Here is a 25,083-nt window from a genome sequence, read left to right as displayed (position 1 = left end):
CAAGAGTATTACTGGCAAGAGCTGAAAGAAGCCTCTGTTCTGACCCATGCATGTGTCATCTTGCTGTAAAAGTTGAGGTGCAACTTGGCTGCACGACAAGAATGCTGCCAGAGTGGTGGGTAACTCCTTCTTCACTGAAGCAGACATGGCTATGACTGATCTAATGGTGTAAAAACACAATTCCAGCATTTGGATATGTATTGCAAGATAAGTCTCCCACAGGCATGCTATCTAACAGATCATTTGGCTTTTTAAGACCATTCCTGCAATTCCATCAAAGCCTGAGGAATTAGCTTCTAGGACTTAAAGCTAGACAAGAGTCTGGCTCACAGAAAATAGTAAGTCACCTGCATGTCATTTACCTGCAGATCTACAGTATATATGGTGTTGCATACTTTATGTACAGTATGACGATGTATGATTGAGATTTGTATATGGCTAGAGAAACACTTTGTGGATATATTACTTGGGTAAAAGTTTCATGCTTGAAGTCAGTGACAGGCCACAAATGGCCAAGAGTACCATACTATAAAATAATCAGTGGGAACCGGAAGAAACTCAACAACTCAATAAAACCCCTCAGAATGTAAATAAAGCCGCCCACCACTCCCACTCCTTTCTGGAAACATTTAATGGTTCACATGACAGGATGCCATCATTCCATAATCAGGTCAGTTAAATATTAACAAATTTACAGTCATGAAGAATGTAAAAAAAAAAAAACAAACAAACAAAAAAAAAACAAACGGCCCTTAAAAAACCCCTGTCCCAAGCAGCCCCCCTCCCAGAGCAGAGTGGCCATGATGGATCCAGTCGTGGTTCTGCTCCCAGTCTCGCTCCCCAGCCCTCCCCCGATTCAGTGCTTTACAATTCATCTTTCTCCGCTGTGGCCTGTAGAAGCAAAAGGGACATGTTAAGCAGGCGGCCTGCAGCGAAGCCCAAGATGGATTACACTCACCCCCCCCCACCAAACAGACTCCCCGCGCTATCCACCCCCAACCAATCCCTGATCATGCTTCAAAGAGCTTTTACACCATCTGCTTCTCTTAACTGACTTTTGCTGGTGATCTGCACCACACAAACTGTTCACCTGCAGGGCGCTGATCTGAGATCAGTGCTGGCTCTGGTAGGGGCCTGTGAGGGAGGCCACCCCTCTATTCCACTTGCCCTTGTATCCCTGCCACCTGTGGCCCCGCCCTGCTTGAATAGCCTGCTGGTCACCGATTTTGCTCACCGTTTCCTCCGATTCCTCCTCCTCCTCCTCTGCTTTTACTTCCTCTTCATCTTCACCCTCTTCATCCTCTGCTGGTTCTTCAGCCTCCTCCTCTGGTTCGTCCTCCACCTGCAATTACAGGTGAGCCTCACCAGTGTCCAAAACACTTCCTCATCTCCCCTTGCTTATGAAGCACTCAAATAACAGGATGGTATCTTATCTGTCCTCTCAGACTGGCTTCATGTCCTTGCTTTATGTCTCTAAAGAGACATCATATTACCAAAATAAGTGCAGACGTTTGAACTGTGCAAGTGGTGTACTGTGCCTTCCCATGTCTACATTTAAGCAGTAGCAGTAGTGCAGGGTGCACACCTGTGTTTGTGTTTAAACTGGGTGCGTACCTGTATCTATGTTAAAACTGTAAGAGAGATACAGGGTGTCCATCTGTGCCCGTGTGTAAACTGTAAGAGAGGTTCACGGTGTATACCTGTGTCTGTGTTTAAACTGGGTTCGTACCCGTGTCTGCGGTTACACCAGAGCGCGTACCTGCATATAGGTTTCACCTGGGTGCGTACCTGTGTCTGTGTTTAAACTGGGTACGTATCTGTGACTGTTAACACTGCAATGCACACCTGCTCACTGAGGTCCACGTTCATGCTGAGCCTCAGCATGCGCTCTATCCGGTCTCCGTAAGCTTTGGTGTCGGCCAGCTGGTAGCCCGACCGCAGGGTGGCGGTCTCGAACAGAACCACGGCCAGGTCCGCGGCTGTCTGTTCCTCAGGGTCCTCCTGCAGGAGGAACCAGGTTATACCGCATTAGCGGGAAGCTCTGATCTTTAATGGCAATGAGAACAGCTCACTGGAACACTCCACAACCCAATATACACAGCACTCAGCCCACATACGGCAACCTTAGCCTTTCATCATAGATCAGAGAGGTTCCACACTAGAATGTGAGCACACTTACTGAGGCTCTCTTCAGCATCTCTTTGATGAGAGGATGCTTGGGGTTGATTTCCAAGGTCTTCTTCTGACTTGCATAGTAACTGGGGGAAAAAACATGGGATTAAAACCAGCCTTTCAATGAACTGCAAGTATCTATGTTAAATGCAGGAATAAAACATTTATTTTTGACTGTTAAGTTTAAATGTTTCAGAGAGGAACTGGAAGAAATATTACAAATGAGAACTCACTTCGTGGAGATGTCCTTTCCTGTCTGATAGGCCTGTGCCTTCATGATCCTCTCCATGTTTCCAGACCAGCCATACTGACTGGCCACGAGGGCGCAGGGAGAGTCAGTCAGCCTCTGGGAGAGGATGGCCTTCTCAATCTGGGGAAAGAGGGATTAAACAGCGTTACCATGACAGAAGTGGAACATTAGCAAAGCTCCCCAACATGACAAATGCACCTCCCAGAACACCCTGCCATGATGGCATCTTTTCTGGGCATCATCAGCAGCAGCTAAGGTGGGAGAGTGACATATACGCTAGCATAGTTCCATGGGTCTTTCCTGAATGACGTCTCTAAGAAAGGTGTGACTCTGATACTGTTACACTACCTTATCCTTCAGAGCCTTGTCTTTCAACCAGGTGGTGAGGGGTTCAAACTCCTTCTCCAGGGCTTCCCTCTTCTCCTTGGCCTTGTCACTCTCCTCGAACTTCACGCCCTCCTTGGCCACGTTCTGGAAACGCTTGCCGTCGAACTCGGGCAGGGCCTGGATGCAGTACTCGTCCACAGGCTCCGTCAGGTAGATCACCTCGTAACCCTTCTTCAGCAGCTTCTCCACGAAAGGAGAAGACTCCGCCTAAGGGGAGGAGCAAAGGAAATGGCTCAGGTCAAAGTACAATCATGCAAGCATTGCTCAACACAAGCTGCTCCAGCCTACAATCCAAAACAGGCCTTCCCATGTTATTTTTATTTATTTTACCTTTATTTTACCAGGAAGTCCCATCGAGATCAAAAGTCTCTTTTACAAGAGAGACCTGGCCAAGACAGCAGCCATACAGACTCACAACATATTAAAAATACGACATATACAACGTAAAGTACGACATATACAACATAGTACAGGAGTACAGAGTAACTTAGTTATAGGAACTTAGTACTCTCACATTTATCTGCACAGAAATTCAATCAAACTTCAAAACTCCAAGTCTGCAGAGAGCACCTCCCTCTAGGCCTTACTGTGCTGCATTTCAGTGAAAAGAAGGTAGCAAGATGGGTTTTTTTATTTTTTTTTATTTTAACCTCACAGATCAAAGCACTGCTGCTGCACTCCACCAGAGGCCCCTACCTCCTTCCTGCTGGTCCCGGCCATGAAGTAGATCTTGTCCTGCTTCTCCTTCATACGTTCCACATACTGCTCCAGGCTGGAGAGCCCCGACTCGCTGTGGGAGGTCTGGAAGCGCAGCAGCTTGGCCAGCCGCGTCCGGTTGGAGTGGTCCTCGATCACGCCCAGCTTGATGTTGGTGCCGAACTCCTTCCAGAACTTCTCGTTGTACTGCTCCTCGGCGATCTTTTTGATCATGTCCAGGGTCTTGCGCACCAGCTTCTTGCGGATGACCTGATGCAGGAAAGGAGTATTGCTCAATCGCTGTGAACAGGACCATGTGACCTGGCTGTAAGTTCCAGGAGACGGGAGGTTTCCTCACCTTCAGCAGCTTGTGCTGCTGCAGCGTCTCTCTCGACACGTTCAGAGGGAGGTCGTCAGAGTCGACCTGATGAGAGAGATCACGTTAATGTCTGCAATTACACTCACACGGGAGAGACTGTGAATTTACAGCTTAACGCCAAACTAAAGTTTTACATTCTGTGGGTAATCCTGAATGCAACGGCACATTACAACCCAATGCAACCACCCAGCTAGGAGCTCATCCACTGAGAGATGCTCACCACGCCCTTGACGAAATTCAGGTATTTGGGCATCATGTCGTGGAAGTCGTCTGTGATGAAAACTCTGCGGACAAACAGCTGCAAGAGGAAGGAGGAATTAATATTTATGCACAGCACATAAAGTTGGTCAGATGATTTGGTGAGAGGCACTTCACAGCCCTTTGCGTTCAGCCCAACTTAGCTCAAAACCACATTTGTTTTTGCCGTACCTTGATGAAGTCGTTCTTCTTGGACCCGTACTCGTCGAAAAGCCCTCGGGGCGCTGCTGCGGGCACGAACAGGATAGACTTGAAGGTGACCTCTCCCTCGGCGGTGAAGTGGATGTGGGAGAGGGGTTCGTCTGTGTCCTGTCAAACACACAGAGCTCCTTAGCCAAACAGCATCGCTAAGAATCAAAGATCCAGGCTCAAGAACTGATTTTATGGGGTTCGTGCCCTGTAGAACTCCGTTAATTGCATTAATCAGTGTCATGACTACCAGGTTACTGGAGATGAAACCCTGCCATGGGAGTTTGCAAACATTCTTCTTCTGCCTTGCAGCAGCGTGATTTCTAGATTCATGATTTCTGATTCACACAGGCATCATTTCGGAGGTGACGGGATAAACAGCGGCAGGCGTGGGCAGACTGTGGCGTACCCGTGAGAAGGTCTTGTAGAAGGCTTTGTACTCTTCCTCCTCCACCTCCTTCGCCGGCCTCTGCCAGATGGGCTTGATGTCGTTCATCAGCTCCCAGTCCCACACCGTCTTCTCCACCTGCAGACAGAATGGAAATCCAGCAGCACACATTAACTCAGGCTCCTCCCAGTCATGTGCCAAAACCAAGTGGCTCAGATTTCAGTGGTAAAGTAAGCCTCTCATTTCAGAGCTCACAGATATAGCCAACGTGTGGCGTGTTATACTTGAGGAAGTTAGGGGTTCTCACTTCATTTCAAGTTACATTACATTATTATATTACATTGTTGGCATTTAGAAGATGCTTTTATCCAGAGTGATGTTCATAGGTTACATTTTTTTACCTTTTCCATTTATACAGCTGTATATTTACTGAGGCTATTGCGGGTTAAGTCTCTTGGCCAAGTGTACACCAGCAGTGCCACAGCAGAGAATCAAACCAGCAACCTTTCAGTTACGAGTCCTGCTCCTTCCCACTATGCTAAACTGCCACTCTTATTTCGGAACTGTTGATGATACCCATAAGTAACTAAACATTATAATTTCTGTACTCAGTCTGGAGCAGGAGGGGGCTGGATTGCTGTGCTCTTACTTTCTTCGTCTTTGGCTTGTCCTTGTCCTCCTCCTCTTCCTCCACTTCTGCTTCATCCTCAGTGGCATCCTTCTTCTCCTCTTCAGCCTCGGCCTCCTCATCGATGGGCTCCTCCACGGTCTCCGTCTGAACAGGAGAGCGCACATATTGTTTTTTTTTTCCAGCATCACAATTCACACATCTTAGGATTTTCAATGTGTTAAAACTCAAGCTGGTAGCTGACTGTTTCTGCCAGAGTCTGTGGAGAGTTTTTAACCTGCAGAACCTGTGTCTTAATGGGTGAGACTAATGTGCTGACATTAAAATTGGGTGGTAATTACTTCAGCACACTGTGAGCACCATGTTCTCACTCCCCTCTCTCTGCACGTGGATGGTGCTTACTCTGAGGGCCCTCTGAGCCCGTTACTGCAGGCAAAATGCGCAGTAAGATGCGAGGATCACTCACCTTGCTGCTCCAGACGTAGATGGGGAAGTTGATGAACTGGGAGTATTTCCTCACCAGGTTCTTAATGGTCTCCAGCTCAAGGTAATCTGATGCCTCCTCCTTCATCACCAACCTGTTTTCCCAAAAAAAAAAAAATAATTTTTTTTCAGTTTACGCTTTTGCAGACCATTTGTACAAAGAAGTGTACAATAATCTGCATCTTCTGAATCACCTGGAATACAGGTCTTATCTGTGCTCTAGTAGACCGGTATGCATAATTTATTGTGCAGAGACAAAGTACAAAAACCCATATATACAGTCCTGAGTGTTCACTAACTGAAAATGTAAACAACTAAGCACCTAAATTAAGTTAAAGGAAAGTTTACAGATTTTCAGTATGGTATGTTGGTATGTTTAGTATGGTATGATTCAAACTGCCTGGCAATTTTGGTTTTTATCTTGCGGTGACCAAATGAAATGCAAGATTTTCTAGTACAGAAAATACTGAATATGGTATGTACATAAATAATCGCTGGGGACCGACCCGCTATCGCCGCGATAACTCACGTGATGGTGGTTCCCCTGCCCAGCGTGTTCCCGCGGGGGTCCTCGATGACGGAGAACTCGTTGGAGTCGGACTCCCAGATGTGCTGGGTGCCGTTGTTGTGCTTGGAGGTGACGATGACCTTGTCGGCCACCAGGAAGGCGGAGTAGAAGCCCACGCCGAACTGGCCGATGAGCTCGGAGGTGGACTGGCCCTCGCTCTGCATCTCCGTCATCTTGTTGAGGAACTCGCTGGTGCCAGACTTGGCGATGGTTCCCAGGTTCTTCACCAGGTCCTCTCTGGTCATGCCGATGCCTGTGTCCGTGATGTGGAGCATGTTCTTCTCCTTATCAGACTGTAGAGAAAAGACACACACATATAAACACACTGCAAACTGCACCCTTCTCCAGTGCAGAGGCACGGCTTGAATGCTTTTCACTGTACCACCACGGGTTAAATTATGCAAATATCTATTCAGCTAAAACCCTGAAACACGCGCACCTGATGTTTCTCAATATAATTAAGCGCTGGAAAAACATCCCGTTTGCTTACGTAGAAATGCTGTGTCAGAACAGCTGACTGTTCGATAAACGGTTCATGAAATTTGCACAATGTAAAGTGCATGAATAATGACTTCACGCAAATTTCAATCTAGTCATGAATTTGAACTTGCAAGTTCATTATCACCGTCTCAGTTCCTGAGCTGAAAGATGGTGAGCCGATGATGAACCCCGTGAAAGCTGGGATTTGTCGATGTAGCTCACCAAACAATACCTAGAGCAGGTAACGTTACCCACCTTGATTTTGACTGTCAGCTCCTCGTTACCGGCAAGGGCGTCCTCATTGGTCAGGGAGAGCAAGCGGATCTTATCCAGGGCATCAGAGGCATTGGATATCAGCTCTCTGAGGAAGATCTAGATTACATAGGATGAGAAGGAACCCTGGTTAATGTTTCAAACAACATTCAGAACTGACTTTTAACTGTAATGCTCGAACTGGTCGACCGCGCCCACCTCCTTGTTCTTATACAGGGAGTTGATGATCAGCTTCATCATGCGGTTGACCTCGGCCTGGAAGGCGTGCTTCTCCGACTTCTCCCGCAGCTCCTTTATCTGAGCCGCGTTCAGCCCGTCCAGCTGGATGGACTCCTCCTCCCTGCCAACGGTGAGAGACGCAGCCGTTAGCACCAATCAGGCGCCGGCACCCCGGCGAGCTGCCCCGCCCCGCCCCTCCGAGGAAGGCTGACATCACAAAATCATCACTTCCTGAGTGCTGATCACATGTGAGCATTTCTGAGGATGGAGCTGTGGAACAGGTTGGGATGCACCTCCTTGTATGGGCTTATGAAAAATGGCTTGTTTGATTTTAGATTGTAAATCTTTACGATAAGGAACATGCTCAAACGATGTGTTTCATGCATTTCCACATCAGCCATCACCATCAGAAACCTTGAGGCATGTGGCAGCTTTGGAGCACTGTCTCGTTTATCATAAGGCCTAGCACACAGGGTAGGTATCTCCGGGCAGGTATCTCCACTACCTGCAAGACAATCCGCCCACAGGAAGGAAGAGCTCATCCATGTACACCACATGCAAGGTGAGCATATCGGAAGCGTTTTGGAAAAGGCTGAGACCAGCACAAGTGAGACAAGGGCCTATGCCATGCCAACACTTAGCCTTAGCTGCACATGTACACGTTAGCTCCGGCTGTAGCATGTGACCGCACTGACCTCTGAACCACCTCGTCATCTGTCCTGGACCCATCCCGGCTTTTGCCCAAGTCTTCCTCCACTGTGCCATCCACGTCTACTTCGTCGTCTGCTCTTGCGGCAGCTGTGGACAGAAAACACCTCAGCATCTTGCAAACAGTCACGATTCTTCCACACCAAATTAAAATTACCTGGAAGTAGGCATCACTGTCTGTGGAAAACTCACAGCATGTGCCCTAACTTATTGTCCTGAGTTGCGCAACTGGCCCTTCTGACACTTCAGGAAGTTTTTGTTCGTTTGCCCTTCCACTACACATTTCAATTAAATTATGAAATGCATTTCTACAGACTACCTTGATAGTGTTCAATGGCGACCGGCAAATACGTTTTAGAATGAATTTCCAGTTAGATAAAGTGACCAGCGCGACCCAAGACATGAAATCGAACCTATGACCCACTGTTTATTGCCACTGAGATGAGCAAGAACGGGTTCCTGTCTTAAACACGACGGCGCACATTACTGGTCTGTTACAGACTACGCCACGAAGAGAAGCACGACGTCTCTCCATGGCCAAAAAGCCTGGGACCTGGGAAGATGCATTCCAGCGCACTCCACTTTCAGCAACGTAACATGAAATCCGTGCATTTGCCACTGTAGCTACTGTAATTTCATGTTACAATTTAACATAGCATGTTCGACACAGCAAACATGAAACGCAGTTAGGTAGCTGGGCATAACGTCTGTAATTAAAAATCAAGTTTTTGGATGAGATCTCCAGGAGAATTCACCATCACATCTTCCAAACATGCAAAGGAACGTGTATAAGGCTTATACTTTCAACGCTGAAACACTGCAAAAACAGCTGAGTAGCTAGCTCAAAGTGATCCCATTTCCTTCAGGAAATAAAAGAAACTTCCAGAAACGTGGGAAAGTGCAGCCAGCTTGCTCGCTATATCCGCGACGAGTTAGCTAGCTACTCATTTTACATGATGGTCAAAAACATATTACACTGCAACCTTTCTTAAAGACCGCTTTTTAGACTTCTAGAGAAAATAAAAGCAATGAATCAAATGTTACAATACCCGGCTAGCTTAGCTAACCGGTTTAGCAGTCAAGTTCAAGCAGCTAGCTAATACTGGATACACAAGCAAAATGATCAATACTTACTAAATGCCAGGAGAGCACAGACGAGACCTATAATCCACAACCGTTTCATATCTGTAAAAGGATGAGATCTCTAGCTAAGTACGCAGATAATACTTCTGAAGATACAAAGATAGCTTAGTGTTAGCAGAAGTCCTTTTCCTCCCCGCAACCCGGGCGAAGACTTTCACAGGAGCCTCCTTATTGAACCCTATACTAAAAGAGGTGGGAAAGCTGCAACTGACCAATCGCTGCACACCACGCAAAACAATCAGCCAATCGCAAGTAGACGCACGCCTTTGATCTTCCAATCGTAGACTTCCATGTCCAAGTTTATGCGACGAAATCGTGGCCGGTTTCCATTGGCCGGAGAGGATATGTACAAAGCCATTAACTGCGTAGTGCTACACATGGCTGTATTGTTCGGAACGATTGCAACGATAGATCCCGATATTACAGCTGTAGATTCATTGCATACAGTACACCCCAAATCACTGGGACATAGTGCGTTATGAAGGCAATACATCCGGGTAACGAACGACGTTTACCTTAACGACCACACTGTTGCTATGGCCTGGCCACCGAAAGCACTAAGTTTTCACTGTTGCCACATCATACGGCGGTGAGGAGTTAAATAGCCTATTTTTGGCCTAACGGTCCCTGCCTGTAAGTGGGCATGATATCAGCCTAGCCATCGGAAGGCGGGGGGCAAAGGCTTTTATTGGGATGGCAGCGATGTCCAAATGGCCGATGCTTGAGGAATGAATGGGGAAACGGAAGACACTTAGCATCGCTGTGTCGGCTGTGAGAACTATGCTTGATTTCGTGGTGCGAGCTGCCAGGATGACTGTCGATGGAGCATGTTCTGTGTGTATGTGAAAACGTTTGGTATTCTATGGTGATAAGTCTCCTTGCTTTGGATGACGATGCGTGGTATTCTGGGATAGGACCGTGTTCACCGGGTGGGTGTTTAGTTTTCAGCGCTACACGTACAAGTCTGTTTTCTGATTCATGCTCCAGTAGGTGGCGATAGGCGCCTTAGAAGTTAATATTGATCGCAACATGAAATCCAAAATCTCTCACATTTGTTTCTTTTCTCATTTTTCTTTCTTTTTCGCTTACATATCTGAAATATTCAATTTACGCAGTTGAGGTTTAGGGGGGAAAAAGTCTTCAGTCTAAAAGAGAATGATCTAGTCAAGCCACGCTCGGCAAAGAAGTGCCTTGGTCTTTGCAGCAGAGCATCATGGGAAACAACAAGATGCACTTCCTTCAGATGCTCCTGGCTAAGAGATTGTATGGTGGCTTCATTTCCCCACTGCAAATCCATAACATGTACAGATGCAGATGGATACATTCACACACTATAGGTCAGAAGATGTTTAAGCTGTGCTTTTCCGTCGTTTTGGCTGTATACTGAATAAGCAATTTCTTCCTGTTGTAAGTCAGTGTTACATAAGCTATGTTTTGCCATCATCCTTTTTCGGCTGCTGTATAAATGCTACCAGCAGCTGCTTGCAAATAGGCGTTTAAACTCCCTGATATTCTTAAGCACCATGCAGTGCTGTCAATTTCCATTTCCCATGAGTGGGCAGAGGAGATTACTAATAAGCCACAAAATCAAAATCTCCTCCCAAAAAGCACCACACTGGTGTCTAAGTCCCAGTGTATTGCACCACAAATAATGAGTGTTTATAATTGTTTGGGTTAATGCTAACTAGTTATTCATATTACTGCAGAGAGTCAGTCTGAGACCTCAGAGGCCCCTTTGTCTGTGTTTCAGGGCCTTCAGAAGCAGAAATATTGTAATTTGTTCAGTGACACAGAAAATTAGACATCTACTTTTTGAGGGATTTGTATCCAAAGCCCAGGAGCTTTAGTCAGCCTTGTGATTAATCAAATTTGTTAATCATATGAAGGTGATTAATGTGCCTGGTCTCCATTCTAAAACTCTCCTACAGGGCTGAACATTGGGTCATGTCCCTGGGCACTGAGATCAGCCTTTGCATGCTTTAAAAGCACAATGCTGAGCCAGTCAGTAAACTAAAGCAGGTTAATAATTTCATTCATAGAAATCAGTTTTTTGTATGTGTTGAAATACTAGTGCTACCTACTGTAGACTGCTTTGATAATTGTTCTTGAAGAATGAATTGGTGTTATTAAAATTAACATAATTACATTTAAATAATTTAAAATGATCAGGCTTACAACATGCAATGAAGCATAGGCTGGAGCCCCACAACAAAGTTTTTGTAATGTCCCCCCCCCAAAAAAAAAAACAACTAAAACAATGCCATCATACTCTCATGATGGCAGAACAGTGTTGTGAGAGCAATCTTGGATAGTGGAGAAATGACAAATTTCCATTTGTCCAGATCGGAATCTTGAGCACAGTTCTCAGAGACACTAACCTGCACGGATCATTGTGGTAGAACACCCCTGGTCACACAGTGGGGTACAGTTCCTGTGTTTGATTTTGGTTTATCCTGTGGTTTAATCGAAGGGCAGGTGGTGGAGCAGCACTAGCATGTGCCACGTGTGAAAGGACAGAAAGTGGGGCTTCACACACTGATGTCACTTCTGACACAGCAAATAGGAGGGAGACTCAATGTCTACCTGGTCAGACCAGGTAGAATGAAAGAGTATGAATGAGATAGAGTAAAGTGCTACATTTTCAAAATAATCTGTATATTTTAATTACAGTGTCAGTTTCCAAAACTGAACACTTTTTGCCAAAAATGGATGGATTTCCTTTTTGACAGGGAAAACTGTTAGTGAACTCTGATCAAGCAAAGAGATGAGAGGATGACTGTCTGTTACAGGGAGCCACAGAACTGAGAAGCACATAGTGCTATGTTAATGCCCACCTCCATTGTTTTAAAGAAATGGATTACAACAAACCTAGTGGTCCCTGTTGTTAGTTGTTGTTGTTTTCCAAAAGCAACTGATGTGTGTCCTCAAACTCTGAGACTGTAAGGGCCTCCCACAACAATTTCTGCTGAACGCAAAAACCTGCACATGCCACAGGCCTAGAATTCTGCTCATTCAGAGTCCTTTGCGCACGTGTCAGCACAGCTCAATGCTGTCCAGTACTTACTGTCTCTTTGTATTGCATGAACATGGTCAGAAAAACAAACAAAACGTGCACTTGCATAATTACAGTTTAGCAAAGTTTTGTAGTATGAATGACAGCCACGGAAACCTTGCAGTTCACTATTAAAAGTAGCTTCGCAACGTGGGTATATTGAACCCACTTTTGCGCCATTGTTTGTTATTGTGATTCAAGTAATTATTTTTTAATTGTATCTTATTCCACAAATCCCGGTTAATGGTTGTTGCATATTTTTTAAGTGTGGCTAGTTAGTTTCATGTTTTGTTAACCTGCATTTTTCGCCACAAAACACAGATCAGTCAAATAGATTAATAGATACGAATAAAAAAGTTAAAAAAGTAAAAAGGATGAAAGTATGACTAGCAATTCTGAAAGAAATTCATTATGGAAAGTTGGCGCTAATACGGCAAATCGACAGCTTTTGACAGGCAGCGCTAAATCGAGGAAGTGACGTTTGCGATGCCGAGCCAAGTGGCCGAGTCCTGCCGACAGGCAGTATTTACGCAGGAGCGAGTCGGTGCAGGGCGCATGTGGTGCGTTGTCACGGTAAAACCTTGGAACCGGGGGGTAAGCGAAGTCCTAAATGACAGTAAGTCATGGCGCCCTTGTCTCTGTCAAGATTATTCAGAAGTAAAGGACATTTCCAGAGATTGATTGTCAGCTGCAACGCGTTGCACACTCACGGCGGGTCGTGGACTTGCTGCGACCGGACTCCGAGCACTCCCCAGCATGGACAGAGGTTCGGCGCGGTCAGTGGGATAGGTGGAACCGTGCAGGGTCTGGTAAACCACAGCGGTACCCTGATCGCTGCGGCACCGCTGTGTACCAGCGCAGACAGCGGCGTGGACAGGACAAGCTGGCTCTGGTCTATTTATAATGAAACTAAAAAGCAGACCGAAGGTAAGCCAGTGGTGTTTGAGATCATGCGTGGAATAAAACAATACCGCGAACAAGGTTTACTTACCAGCTACCAAGACCTAGTTATAACTAAGTTAGCTAGCTAATTTCTGCCCGAAACTACAGGAGTTCAAGCAATGCAGTGATGGTTAGCCCACTAACATGTTGTTAAAATGCAAGCTAACTGGTTAGCTGTGTCACTTGTTTCGTTTTATTGACAGCTCCAAAGACATGGTTCAGATAATACGCTTGTCATGAACTTACACTTATCAGAACTCATTTGCTGTGAACAAAAGCAAACTATGTTCTCTGCAAAACTGTTTTGCTGCTTTTTGACGGTGCAGATATGATTGACATGACCTTTTGCATTAGACTGACAGTCGTCTGCGGACAGCCGGCCGCTGTATGCTGTAACAGCACAGTCCTCAAATACAGCTGGTAAAACTACTGTCCTCCGGACTGTTTTAAAATGAAAAGGAATTATCTAAATTTAAAATGGTTTAAAAGATTCATAAATTCATTTCCAAGGGGTGTAAGTAACCCACATCAGCCCGTAGTTCGGTGTAACACTCGAACTCCTGGTTTACTCCTGGTTTATATCCTGGAGGCTTAGACGACGGTTTGGCACGAGAGATGCATTAAAACGCTGCCATTCATAACCATTACATCATCAGTGCTATACTCAGACTCCCGGGGAGAGCATAGGGATTAATATGCATTCCGGAAATGAAACACACTCACAGCACTTATTAATGTTCTCATTGCGCAAATAGGTAAGTAATTAAAGAAATCCCAAAAACATGTAAATCATCATGTTGTCTCTAGTTGGTTTAACTAAAAATCATGCACCCGTTTACTCGTTCTCAGATCCATGAATTCATGACATTCTTTAGACATGTAGGAGCAAACTCACAGCTTTCTGTATGAACAGGTGGTACCGTGCCACATGTTGGGACAGGTCATTTGCTAATCCTTACACATGGTGTAACACGGTTGTGGCTGTACACATGGTCATCAGGACTGAAACATGAGTTCTCAATGTTTCAATTACATTAAATGTACAGTGTGGTGCAGTGGCATGTTTTTGTATTCCTACACTAAGGTCATTATGGTTATGGAGAGAAGTTTTGCTCATAATCCACTGAATAGTCATAAGGCATTCTCAACTTCATCAAATGCCAAAAATGATTTAATAGAACTATGATAACCTTCCTTTTTTACAGAATTAATACCAGTTATATCAAGCAACTCTGTGAACCCTGACACTATCTTTGCCAACAATGAGATAAGCCTCCAGGACATCGAGATCTATGGCTTTGACTACGACTACACTCTGGCATTCTACTCCAGCCACTTACACACGCTGATATTCAACATCGCCCGGGACATTCTCGTTGAAGAACACAGGGTGAGCTCCTCCTCTTTGCTGTCTTTCCTCCGAATGAATGACATTCCTCTATCGTTACCGTAGTCCGAGTCATAAAGATTATCTGACGGAGGTAATGAAACTGAAATTATCACCACATGCTGGCATGTTTTTCTTACCCATGCTTTGGGTGTTACAGTTATCCATTGCAGAAACTGTTTCCTAACAGTAGAGAACTGTGTCAGAGCCAAAACCTGTATTTGTAAATGGTCTACTGAAAAACAACAAGCAGTTGTGAAGGTGAACTCTGCCTGAAGGGCAGCTGAAGTTCTTTACTCATCCTGTCTTTATTATCGATACTCAAAGTGTTCAAAAAATTTAAAATCCCGGTTGGTAGATGGAAAAGATGTGGTCTGAAATGAGGTGAGTTCAGTTCAGCAAATATGTATTAGCTGATTACATTCAGTAAACATACTACACAGTACAGCTCAGGAGAAGAATTGTAGTTACAGCAGCAATGGAGTTGCTGTTAGGCATAAGGAAGCTGGCTTTTGTAAATGTGGTGGGCTGTAATTAGTGACCTCAGACCCTGTTATCATTCTGAGCTTTTTCCAGAGACCAGGGGCTTCTGGGAACACATGCCCAAGGTGGGCAAGCAGTCTGTGTCCAACTTTAAGGTGACCTCCTCTAACGTGTGCTTTTTTTCTTTTTGTTGAAGTACCCTGAGGGGCTACGGGAGTATGAATACATCCCCGATTTTGTCATCAGGGGCCTGCACTATGACGTCCAGAAGGTAAGTGTGACGTTTATATCTCAAGTTCTGCAATATGTCCATTTCCCCCTGTTTCTGTTCATGAAGTCAGCTACACTCAGCAGTATGTCAATATATGGTCTGCTAAAAAGCCAGTATTTTATGTTTTTCTCTTTTCTTTAATGTGTTGTCACAGGCGTTACTGATGAAGATTGATGCCTTTCACTATATTCAGTTAGGAACAGTGTACAGGTATGTAGGTAAAAGTGTATATTGAATTTTTACTAGCACAATGGAGAGAAACTGCATTAGTACTTTTCACTTCATTAATTACGGAATACTGGAGTCAGAAGTATTAGAGCAGTGCTTAATGTGGGAACCACTACTTCAGCCAGGAAATGGAGAACATTACTGATGCCTCATTGCCATGGGAAAGAGTTTTTTCTGTGATCTCCTGAACAGTGTCATTCAGCCTTAATGGGAAATGATGGACAGTAAATGACATTAAACACTTTCTCCCCATGTCTGTTCAAAACAGACTTTTATACAGCTGGATATTTGCTGCAGTAGTTCATTTACATTTACATTTATTCATTTGGCAGACGCTTTTATCCAAAGCGACTTACATAGGTTACAGTTGTTTTACAATGTTATCCATTTATACAGCTGGATATTTACTGAGGCAACTGTGGGTTAAGTACCTTGCCCAAGGGTACCACAGCGGTACACCAATGGGGAATCGATCCGGCAACCTTCAGGTTATGAGCACTGCTCCTGGTCATGGCTGTGTGTCTGTGTCCTGTCAGGGGTCTTCACCCAGTGCCAGATAAGGAGGTCATCGCTATGTACGAAGGGTCCCACGTGCCCCTGGAGATCATGAGTGACTTCTACGGCAAGGTAAGGATGTTTCTGACATGATCACTCCACCCCTGACAGTCCACAGCAGGGGTGTGAGCGGAGCAGGGAGGAATGGGTTAGTGAGCTCATAAATCAACACCAGATGAGCAGATACACTCAACTACATGTATCCGCCATAATTACGGGCTTACGTGAGGGGAAAGACATGCCTTACAGTCCAGGTACAGTATATATCATGTGACTGAGCTACAGTGAATCCCCTGGTCATGTGACTGATCCACAGTAACCCCACCTCCGCAGAGCTCCCACGGTCACACCATGAAACAGTTCATGGACATCTTCTCCTTACCTGAGATGACTCTCCTCTCCTGCGTCAACGACTACTTCATGAAGCACAACATCGACTACGAGCCTGTCCACCTGTACAAGGACGTGAAGGTGAGGCCTGTCAGGTGGTGCTGCAGAGAGACCAGGTTTTCCCTGCGGAGAGTCTCTGCTCAGTTTCACAGTCAGATGCAGCTCTGTTTGCCTTCTCTCAGCCTGATGGTTGGATGACGCTTTGCTCACTTTGACTTTGAGAGCAGTGATTCTCTCCATTCCATCCTCTCCATTGTCAAAAAGAGCTGGGTTTGTTTGGTTTTTCTGCCGGCTCCACAGCCATGCTGTTGGTGTATCGGGCTTCAGAGAGCTGCCAAGCTGGGCAGGATAAATATCTGAGCTGCTATTTTCACATCCTGTTCCCTTTTGGATATGAAGGTAACTCTCTGCCTCTCTCCCGTCTGCAGGAGGCGATAGGCGATGTGCACGTGAAGGGAATTATGTATCGAGCTGTGGACGCCGATATCGGTAATGTTACTGAGCTCTCTGTCTCCATGGAGATGGGGCGGGGCGGGGTGGGGAAGTGGGGTCTGGGTGCAGCCCTGAAGTTGCATTTTGGGACTACAGTCAAGTGTAGCAGTTGGAGGGAAGGGTTCTATAGAGAAAGGTAATGCACTTGGAGACATCCGATTATTAGACTGCAGAATCCACGTCTGTAAATGATTTATATTCTACTCTCTCTTCACTACATTTATACATAGTATGATGGTGGTATATTTCTCTTACCTGCCACCACCCTCTCAGAAATGTGTGCATTCTCACGGTGTTGATACGTGGATCTGTGGTGGACCTATGAAACACACGGTTGGTTTTTGGCACAGAGGGGCACTACATAGCTCTGTGTGCCTATGGTTCTGTATGTTTCTCTCTGTAGAGAAGTATATCTGCTATGGTGAGCAGACACACGCTGTACTCAGGAAGCTGTCGGAGAATGGGAAGAAGATGTTCCTCATCACCAACAGCCCCTTTGACTTTGTGTGAGTGGAGCTGCTGTGTCTTTGTGCGTGTAACCACTGTGTTTGAGTGTGTGTAACTGCTGTGTGTGTGCGTGTGTATGTGAATGTGAGTTTGTATGTATCCATTGTCTTACGTTGTGGTTACATTGGTTATACTGGTTACCCTGTATTACGTGTTCCCATGTGAAATTTTGTCATGGCTGCACTCGTATTTACGCTTTCATTCAGCCTTGCCATGATGAAGACTCTGCTCATAATTTTAGTTTACTGCGTGTCTCTTCAGAGATCGGGGGATGAACTACATTGTTGGGAAAGACTGGAGGGACCTGTTTGATGTGGTCATCGTGCAGGCCGACAAGCCTGGCTTCTTCAACGACAGGAGAAAGTGAGTGTGGGCTGCAACAAAAATAGTTTCAGTTTAATTCAAGCCAGCCTTATGACAGTCCTTTTTAGTTATGCAATCCTTCAGTGAACATGTAACACCATTTTACACTGGAAAGGGAAAACTGGATTTATTACATTTGTTTGCATTTCTCTTTCACTTTTGTGGTTTGCTGTTGAACAAAGAGCTTTTAGGATGATTTCTTGGTTGGATTTAGTTATTGTGATTCCTGAAGGTGGACACTTTTACTGACTGTGGTTGATGTGTAACTTTGACCATCTGTCTGTGAGTTGGGGTCCAACATGTCTGTCCCAGGCAGCTGGCTTTCCCTGAATAACTCTGTGTGTTTGCATGTGTGTGTGTGTGTGTGTGTGTGTGTGTGTGTGTGTCTGCAGGCCCTTCAGACGGCTGACTGATAAAGGGGTATTGCTGTGGGACCGGATTCACCACCTGGAGAAGGGACAGATCTACAAGCAGGTACAAACACAGTCTGTGCAGAGGCAGTCTCTAGCCTCTGCACAAACATGAGAAAGCACAGACCCTTCAGCCTTCATAGAACCACTTAAAGTGTAATCTTGGAAAGCGTGCTGTTTAATATCCTTTTAATTCCCTAGTGAAGAGAATCCAGTGTCAGTCCTATCCCGAAATTCAACCATCCACGTCTTTTGCTCTCTGACAAAGAGCCTGGTCATGTCAGCTGTGTCACAACTCTGCCTGGTCACAACACTGTGTACACATAACAGACTCTCACACATTTTCATATTATCAGCGGTATCTTTCTGTTTTAGGGCAACTTGTATGAGTTCCTGCGTCTCACTGGCTGGAGGGGGTCTAAGGTGCTGTACTTCGGGGATCACATCTACAGCGACCTGGCTGTGAGTGCCAACATACTTTATTTATTTATTTATTTATTGTGCACAGTTTTTAAGAGCAATAAAAGTCCTGCATGTTCAGATCTGTGTCTGTGTTTGGTTTGAGTCCTGTTCACTCAGGTGTGTGTCTGTGTTGTAGTTTGAATTCTATACTCTCAGCTGTGGGTCTGTATTGTGGTTTGAGTCCTGTACACTCAGGTGTGTGTCTGTATTTCAGTTTGAATCCTGTACACTCAGGTGCTCAGGTATGTGTCTGTATTTCAGTTCAGGTGTGTGTCTGTATTTCAGTTTGAGTCCTGTACGCTCAGGTGTGTGTCTGTATTTCAGTTTGAGTCCTATACGCTCAGGTGCTCAGGTGTGTGTCTGGCCCTCTCTGATGCAGGACCTGACGCTGAAGCATGGCTGGAGGACGGGGGCCATCATTCCCGAGCTGAGGAAGGAAATAAAGATCATGAACGCGGAGGAGTACGTCCACACCATGACCTGGCTGCAGAGCCTCACCAGCCTGGTGGAGCATATGCAGGTCAGAGGGAGCAGGGCATCATGGGAAAATGAGACCAGACAGATTAGGGCAGAGGGGAGAGGTGGGATAGGACTGCAAAGGAGTGCTGGAGTGGAGGCAGAGATTTTAGGTCATGTATGATGTTTTTCTATTGTTTTATTTATTGCTTCATTATTTTTTACTTCAACACTGACATCAACATCAAACATTTTCAGGGGATAACAACATCCAGTACACTAGACATTGCAGGACACACCTGGTGTATTGTGTGTGTGTGTGAGTGCCAAGAGAGGCTGTGTCCCTAAAATCCAGATATCAGCAATGTTTTGTCGCTTTCTGTTCTCTTTTGGGCAGGTGCACAGAGACCCTGCCTCTCAGGCAGTTGTCCAGGAGTGGATCAGGGAAAGGGAGAGCTTGAGGTATTGCAGTGCATGCTGGGACAGTTTGTCTGTGTATATTCCCCCCTGGGGCACTGCTGTTGTACCCTTGGGCAAGAGACTTAACCCACAATTGCCTCAGTAAATATCCAGCTGTATAAATGGATAACATTGTAGCCTATTTATGTTGCTCTAGATAAGAACGCCTTCCTAAATGACAATAATGCAATGTAAAATCCATTTTTTTTTTTCCGCCATGAATCATGTACATATGAATGAATGAAACAGATAGACTCCCTCCCTCCCTCCTCTCCCCTCCAGGTCTCAGACGAAGGACATCTTCAACGCGCAGTTCGGCAGCCTCTTCCGCACCTACCACAACCCCACCTACTTCTCGCGCCGGCTCTCCCGATTCGCCGACATCTACATGGCGTCGCTCAGCTGCCTGCTACGCTACGACCTGCGGCACACCTTCTTCCCCCGCCGCACCCCGCTGCAGCACGAGGCCCCCTTCTGGCCGGAGCAGACCACTGCAGGCGCCATGAAGTTCCCCCTCCCTGCAGAGAGGGCGCAGGGTGTGTCTGAGTAGGGCTGCTCACGTGGACGTGCCCGGGACAGTGGTGTCAGTGTCCAGGTCCGTGGGGATCTCCGAACTTGCATGCGCTCATTGTATGAAGAGTGTAGGTTTTTTTTAATGCTGTTTTTCCCTTTTATGCAACCCTATTTTGGAATCGCCAGTTGAATATCAGGCTTGTGTCGCCACGACTACCTCTCCACTTGCAGAGCCAACAGACGTTTTTTGCACTGCAAGTCACACAGCATATTACAGTGCCCTGGGCGCTCATTGGAGGATAGGTGCTAATCTTCTGATGTCATCCGAGCAACTCGCCTGGCCCTTATGAATTGCAGAGTGTGGCAAGACCTACCTACCCCTATCCCAGTTAGTTCTGCCGCTGTGGTCTCCCGCTCATAGCACGCTGATGACATGGCTGGGTTGGAACCTCGGCTTTAGAGCTCAGCTTGCGCTCAAAGTGAGTGCATTAACCACTGAGCTGCTCAGGAGAGTGTAGGTTTACCAACGGTAAGGCCTTTCTGATTAGTTTGTGCCAGTTTGTCCAACCAGACACTTTACGTGGATGTCGCTTTCAAATGTTTTCTTTTTACTTCAGCCGGTTTTCTTGAAATATATTTCAAGAACCACATCATCTACTTAGTCTCTGAAACATTATCCTTATTGCTATAATTTAACTTGGTGTTATAATAATCACAGGCAAGTATTTAGTATAGTAATTTTTTTTGTCAATCAAGAAATCAGTGCTTCACCACACTTCTTTTTAAACATATGCAATATAAATACCTTCAAAAAATAATTGAAATGCATAATTGCTGTGGGAGTAAATTAGGAATTGGAAAACTGAACTCAGGACGTGTGTTTGGTAGCATGTGTTGAAAGTTCCATGAAGTACTCATACAAGACTTTGGGCGTGGCAGCATGTGACTCGTTTCCAAACAAATAACCATCTGTCTCCCTGAAGATCAGTTGCACGTTGATACCAATAATAGTATAATAGTTTTTAATCATGATACAGTCAAATGCAGTCAGGTGTTTTCAGCAGGTGCTTTCAGGGGTGCCCCTTGCTGTATTTTAGCAGCGTAGAGGTACCCAGTCCTCTCAGGGAGCCCTATGAGTGTTGTGGTCCTCCTTCTCAGGATTTGCTCACTGTGTCTGAGGATGGACCAATCAGCAGTGGTGTGAGAAAGGGGCAGGCAAATAAGTCAGAGTTTTTGAAAAGAACAAATTAAGAACTGGACTTTCTTTTCTGTGTTTTTGCCTTATGTCGGTCTTGGCTGAAACCGTGCGTGTTGTAGGTGATGCTGATAAAACACTGCCCCCTGCTGACAATGTAGCCCCTTTGCAGTTCACAGATTATCAGTTCTCCATTGCAGGCAGTCATAATCTCAATTTCTGTGCACCCCCCCAGAACTGTAACTCTGTGTTGTAATCATGAATCACAGCATTTGTGTATTTTAAGGTGGAACGTTATTATTGGGAGTAGTCGCATATGACCAGGCAACGAAGATATAACTAAATGCTCTGTTATCCTTCTCTTTGCATGGATATGGATGTTACAATTTTGAGATGCAAAGATAAATTACTCTATTTTTCTAGAGAACATGTTTATTGTTCTACCATAGATCTTATTTAATTATTGTAATTTAGCCTATATTTTGCTTTAGTCTCAAATAATACATATTTGCTACCAAGTATTCTGTTTTTGAACATACAGCATAAAATTGTATGGCCCAGTGTTTTATTCTTTGAAACAGACTTTATACTTAATGGGTTTTTTTTTGCAAATATGAAGGAATTGAACCAGAAAAATAGTTGTGCCTCATTATAAGACTGCCTTATTATACCACACCTATTGTAAAACCCAGAGAGTTAGTCTCCTGAAGATATTATGTGGAGTCGGGGTTTATTTCTGCTTAAATCTAAAAGGGAATAGCTAATGTCCTGGAACTGATTTCTCTGGAAGAGCCTGAGCCCAGACTGAGCTGTCGGTTGTCAGAGCTCTGTGTATCATGTTTGCGAAAGGGGATGTCACCCTGTGCATTGTTTACAGTTCTCTGGTTTACCTGTACTTTGTTTTACCTTTTGAATGTATGCCATAACTATTTAATAAACACTGACTGGCTCTTCGTGGTCACATTGGCTCTGTCGTTCACAGTTTGTGTGCATTTCGTCATATTTTGTCATATTAGTTCACCTGACCCTCTCAAACCCTCAGGGGTTTACATACAACAGCCATACATACATACTTACATACATACTGACAGCCAACTGCAAATGTGAACCTCAGTGAGCATCAAAATGAACTACACTGCCAAAACACAAGAACAGAACACCACAGACAGATACATATTACTAGAGCAGCATATTACAGTAACATGCACATAAACTTTAACATTGACTTCAATATGACTTGAATTTATTGGAATAAATAACCTTGGATGAAATTGTATGAAAATAATCCATTGTGTCACTTCCACACTATAACCTCGATCGTGTCTTTATTTATTATGACACAGCTGATGGCATGTGCATTTGTAGCCTGCTCGAAAAAATGTCCACGGTCACGAAGACTTCTGAGTTCCTCTTTCACAAGTCCACAGCACCGGAGCCTTAAACACGAAAGGACATTGGTGTAATCTGGAAACGAGATTACTTGGCTGATCTCTTAAAACCTCACAAACGCAAGGATGTTACAGAGGGATTAGGTACAAACTGCAGGTATTATCCTGTTAACGTCTGTGGTTTTTGGGGTCAGGGTTGCTAATCTCAAGATGGATAAAGGGTTAGACTCGATCTTCTCAGCCATCTTCAGCCTGCTTCTGCTGCCTTCACTCTCCTTCCCCATCAGCCCTTTCTTCACTCCTCCAACAACCCACCCTTCTCCTTTTCTCCCTCTCCATCTGCACTCTCTCTCCTTCCTTTTTATAGTCTCATTTTGATGACTTCCTTTTTTTGTTTCCGATATTTGATGTTGGGCACACTCCTGCTTATCCCCGACTGCTTATTTATTCTGGCAAAGCTTCACCAACTGAAAATTCAGGACGGCCATCTTCATCTATTACTGCAGGTATTTTGTGTTGCGTCTGCCAAACTGCAGATCTCTGCTGTTTAGTTTAGTGGAAAGTTGTGAATATTTAAGCATGTATTAATTCCTGAATTTACACAGAATATTGTTTAAACATGTACATATTCTAGTATATTGAAGGTTTAATAAATTATGTTATTTGTTTAAGTTGCACTTCAGGTAGTAAGCAGCTAATGCTCCAGTAGTTTTGCCATTTTCTTTATGACTTATAAAAGCTTATATTATTATATTGAAATATTGTGTAGTTTTTTCAGCATAGTTTCTGTTCAATTCATCCACATATATTGTACAGGTATTACAATTATGGCATACCAGAACACAATAATGCTTTTCCATAACACATTTGTTAAGAGCAAACAAACTTCTTCTGCCCACAGATCTCCTCAGACACGTGTCACAGACATTTATAATGCGGTAATGCCAAGTCCACTGCATTGCAAATAATTTGGATTCCATGAAAATCAAAAGTGGAACCTTCTCAGATGAAGTGGAAGCTTCAGATAAGTGTTATTCGTTTACTTTTTAAACATTTGACCATTTCCATGGCATTTCATTTTTTTAAACATGATTTTTCTTTACCATAAGGTATTGCAATTAGTTATGTTAGTTACAAATGATCTACTCTTATCATTTCACATTAACACCAACAAGGTATTTGTATCCCTAGCTTCTTTAGTCTGATCTGGTGAATAACCTACACTACAAAAGCTCGTATTAGAAAGGATTTAATATTTCATAACTTCTGGGTAGCACTCATCAGGGGTGCTGGTGCAGCATACTGAAGGACATATGCAGTAAAATTTGATTTTGTGAAATGCTTTCAAATTGTTTAGTCAGTTGTTTATGTACTCACTATGACATTGCGATAGTCACATGTAAACTTAAAACTCATGTCTAAAAATGCATTATTTCTTCTCAGATCACAGATGCACTTTTATGCGGAGGATGTTTTGCCCTGGCCCAGGGTTGTATTGTAACCAAGCTGTGTGTTCATAATGCATGGGTATGATACAATCTGGTCTAGGGGAAGCATTAGGTCACTCAAGACAAAGCAACACAACACGCTCCACACAGAAGACCATTGATGGGAGGATGATTTAGATGCAATAATATATGCATGTCCAAAATACATCTGCTTTCATTTGTTTTATTTATATCATGTCTCTCATTATCACTGAATAAAGTTACACAGTATGTCAAGTCAAGGTTGGCTCATCACTTCAATGATGTCACATTTAGAACGAAACTATCAACATTAAAGATCACTTATGGTAACTGGAAGCCTGCTTTCTTTGAAATGAACCTTACGCTCACTGAATTGTATTGCATTCATGTTGGAATCATGTTTTTTGCATTAGAAATGGAAACTTTCAATAAACTATGTGTAGTGTATATTTATTTTAAAAAGTAAGTACCAACATTATGTGATTTCTAATAAATGCTCTCTCACTTAGGTTTCAAGGAAAACTGCCTTTAGTGAAAGTAATTTTTTCTCTTTTTTGTCTTCATCTGGAACAAGTGATCCTTGGGTGTTGATTAATGAATTCATTAGAATATTTGAATTTTCAACAGTGGTGAGCTGAATTAAATTTCCCAGTAGTGGTTAAAATAACATGACTGTACAGAAACTGTGATTCACTGAACCAGTGATCTGGTAAACTGTAATAATCTACACCTGCTCGTTATTATTTTGCTTGTTAAGTAGAACTGAACTGCGTAAATATGCTAAGATTTCCAGGATATAGTGCTTTTCCGCCACCCAGTGGATGTTGGTTGAACATGCTG

The 25,083-nt window shown here is 44.3% G+C and overlaps 2 protein-coding genes across 2 annotated transcripts; one reads left to right on the top strand and one right to left on the bottom strand.

The window, feature by feature from the left end:
* Positions 1–641: 641 nt before the first annotated feature.
* On the bottom strand, positions 642–9,367 carry LOC118770130 (endoplasmin). The gene is made up of 18 exons (XM_036517590.1): positions 9,213–9,367; positions 8,066–8,168; positions 7,350–7,491; positions 7,134–7,250; positions 6,360–6,691; positions 5,814–5,925; positions 5,369–5,494; positions 4,741–4,857; positions 4,314–4,451; positions 4,105–4,182; positions 3,864–3,929; positions 3,506–3,775; positions 2,771–3,016; positions 2,406–2,542; positions 2,180–2,258; positions 1,846–2,001; positions 1,235–1,342; positions 642–891 (listed from the first exon to the last, which is right to left on the bottom strand). The coding sequence occupies exons 1-18, from the start codon at positions 9,259–9,261 to the stop codon at positions 865–867; spliced, it is 2,403 nt and encodes an 800-aa protein (XP_036373483.1). The 5' UTR covers positions 9,262–9,367; the 3' UTR covers positions 642–864.
* A 3,420-nt stretch (positions 9,368–12,787) lies between these two features.
* Positions 12,788–20,904, top strand: LOC118770340 (5'-nucleotidase domain-containing protein 3-like). Its single transcript, XM_036517949.1, has 14 exons — positions 12,788–13,200; positions 14,421–14,605; positions 15,282–15,356; positions 15,511–15,566; positions 16,121–16,211; positions 16,473–16,610; positions 16,958–17,018; positions 17,425–17,527; positions 17,790–17,891; positions 18,284–18,365; positions 18,677–18,763; positions 19,143–19,283; positions 19,617–19,681; positions 19,961–20,904. Exons 1-14 carry the CDS (start codon positions 12,897–12,899, stop codon positions 20,226–20,228), a joined length of 1,758 nt encoding a protein of 585 aa, XP_036373842.1. The 5' UTR covers positions 12,788–12,896; the 3' UTR covers positions 20,229–20,904.
* Positions 20,905–25,083: the final 4,179 nt, after the last annotated feature.

Source organism: Megalops cyprinoides, chromosome 23 (assembly GCF_013368585.1).
Source record: "Megalops cyprinoides isolate fMegCyp1 chromosome 23, fMegCyp1.pri, whole genome shotgun sequence".
In the NCBI taxonomy this organism is placed as follows: Eukaryota; Metazoa; Chordata; class Actinopteri; order Elopiformes; family Megalopidae; genus Megalops; species Megalops cyprinoides.
Note: the sequence above shows the minus strand (reverse complement) of the source record. Positions and strands in the feature narration are given on the sequence as shown.

What these genes read in the sequence shown, in the direction of transcription:
- LOC118770130 (XM_036517590.1), bottom strand. Translation starts at nt 9,261, where the DNA reads ATGAAACGGTTGTGGATTATAGGTCTCGTCTGTGCTCTCCTGGCATTT. An exon ending in ACAAGGCTCTGAAGGATAAG is followed by an intron (nt 2,543 to 2,770) that starts GTAGTGTAACAG and finishes CTCTTTCCCCAG; the next exon opens with ATTGAGAAGGCCATCCTCTC. An exon ending in GGAAAGGACATCTCCACGAA is followed by an intron (nt 2,259 to 2,405) that starts GTGAGTTCTCAT and finishes TTTTTCCCCCAG; the next exon opens with TTACTATGCAAGTCAGAAGA.
- LOC118770340 (XM_036517949.1), top strand. Translation starts at nt 12,897, where the DNA reads ATGGCGCCCTTGTCTCTGTCAAGATTATTCAGAAGTAAAGGACATTTC. An exon ending in AGGGACAGATCTACAAGCAG is followed by an intron (nt 18,366 to 18,676) that starts GTACAAACACAG and finishes TTTCTGTTTTAG; the next exon opens with GGCAACTTGTATGAGTTCCT. An exon ending in AGGGAAAGGGAGAGCTTGAG is followed by an intron (nt 19,682 to 19,960) that starts GTATTGCAGTGC and finishes TCTCCCCTCCAG; the next exon opens with GTCTCAGACGAAGGACATCT.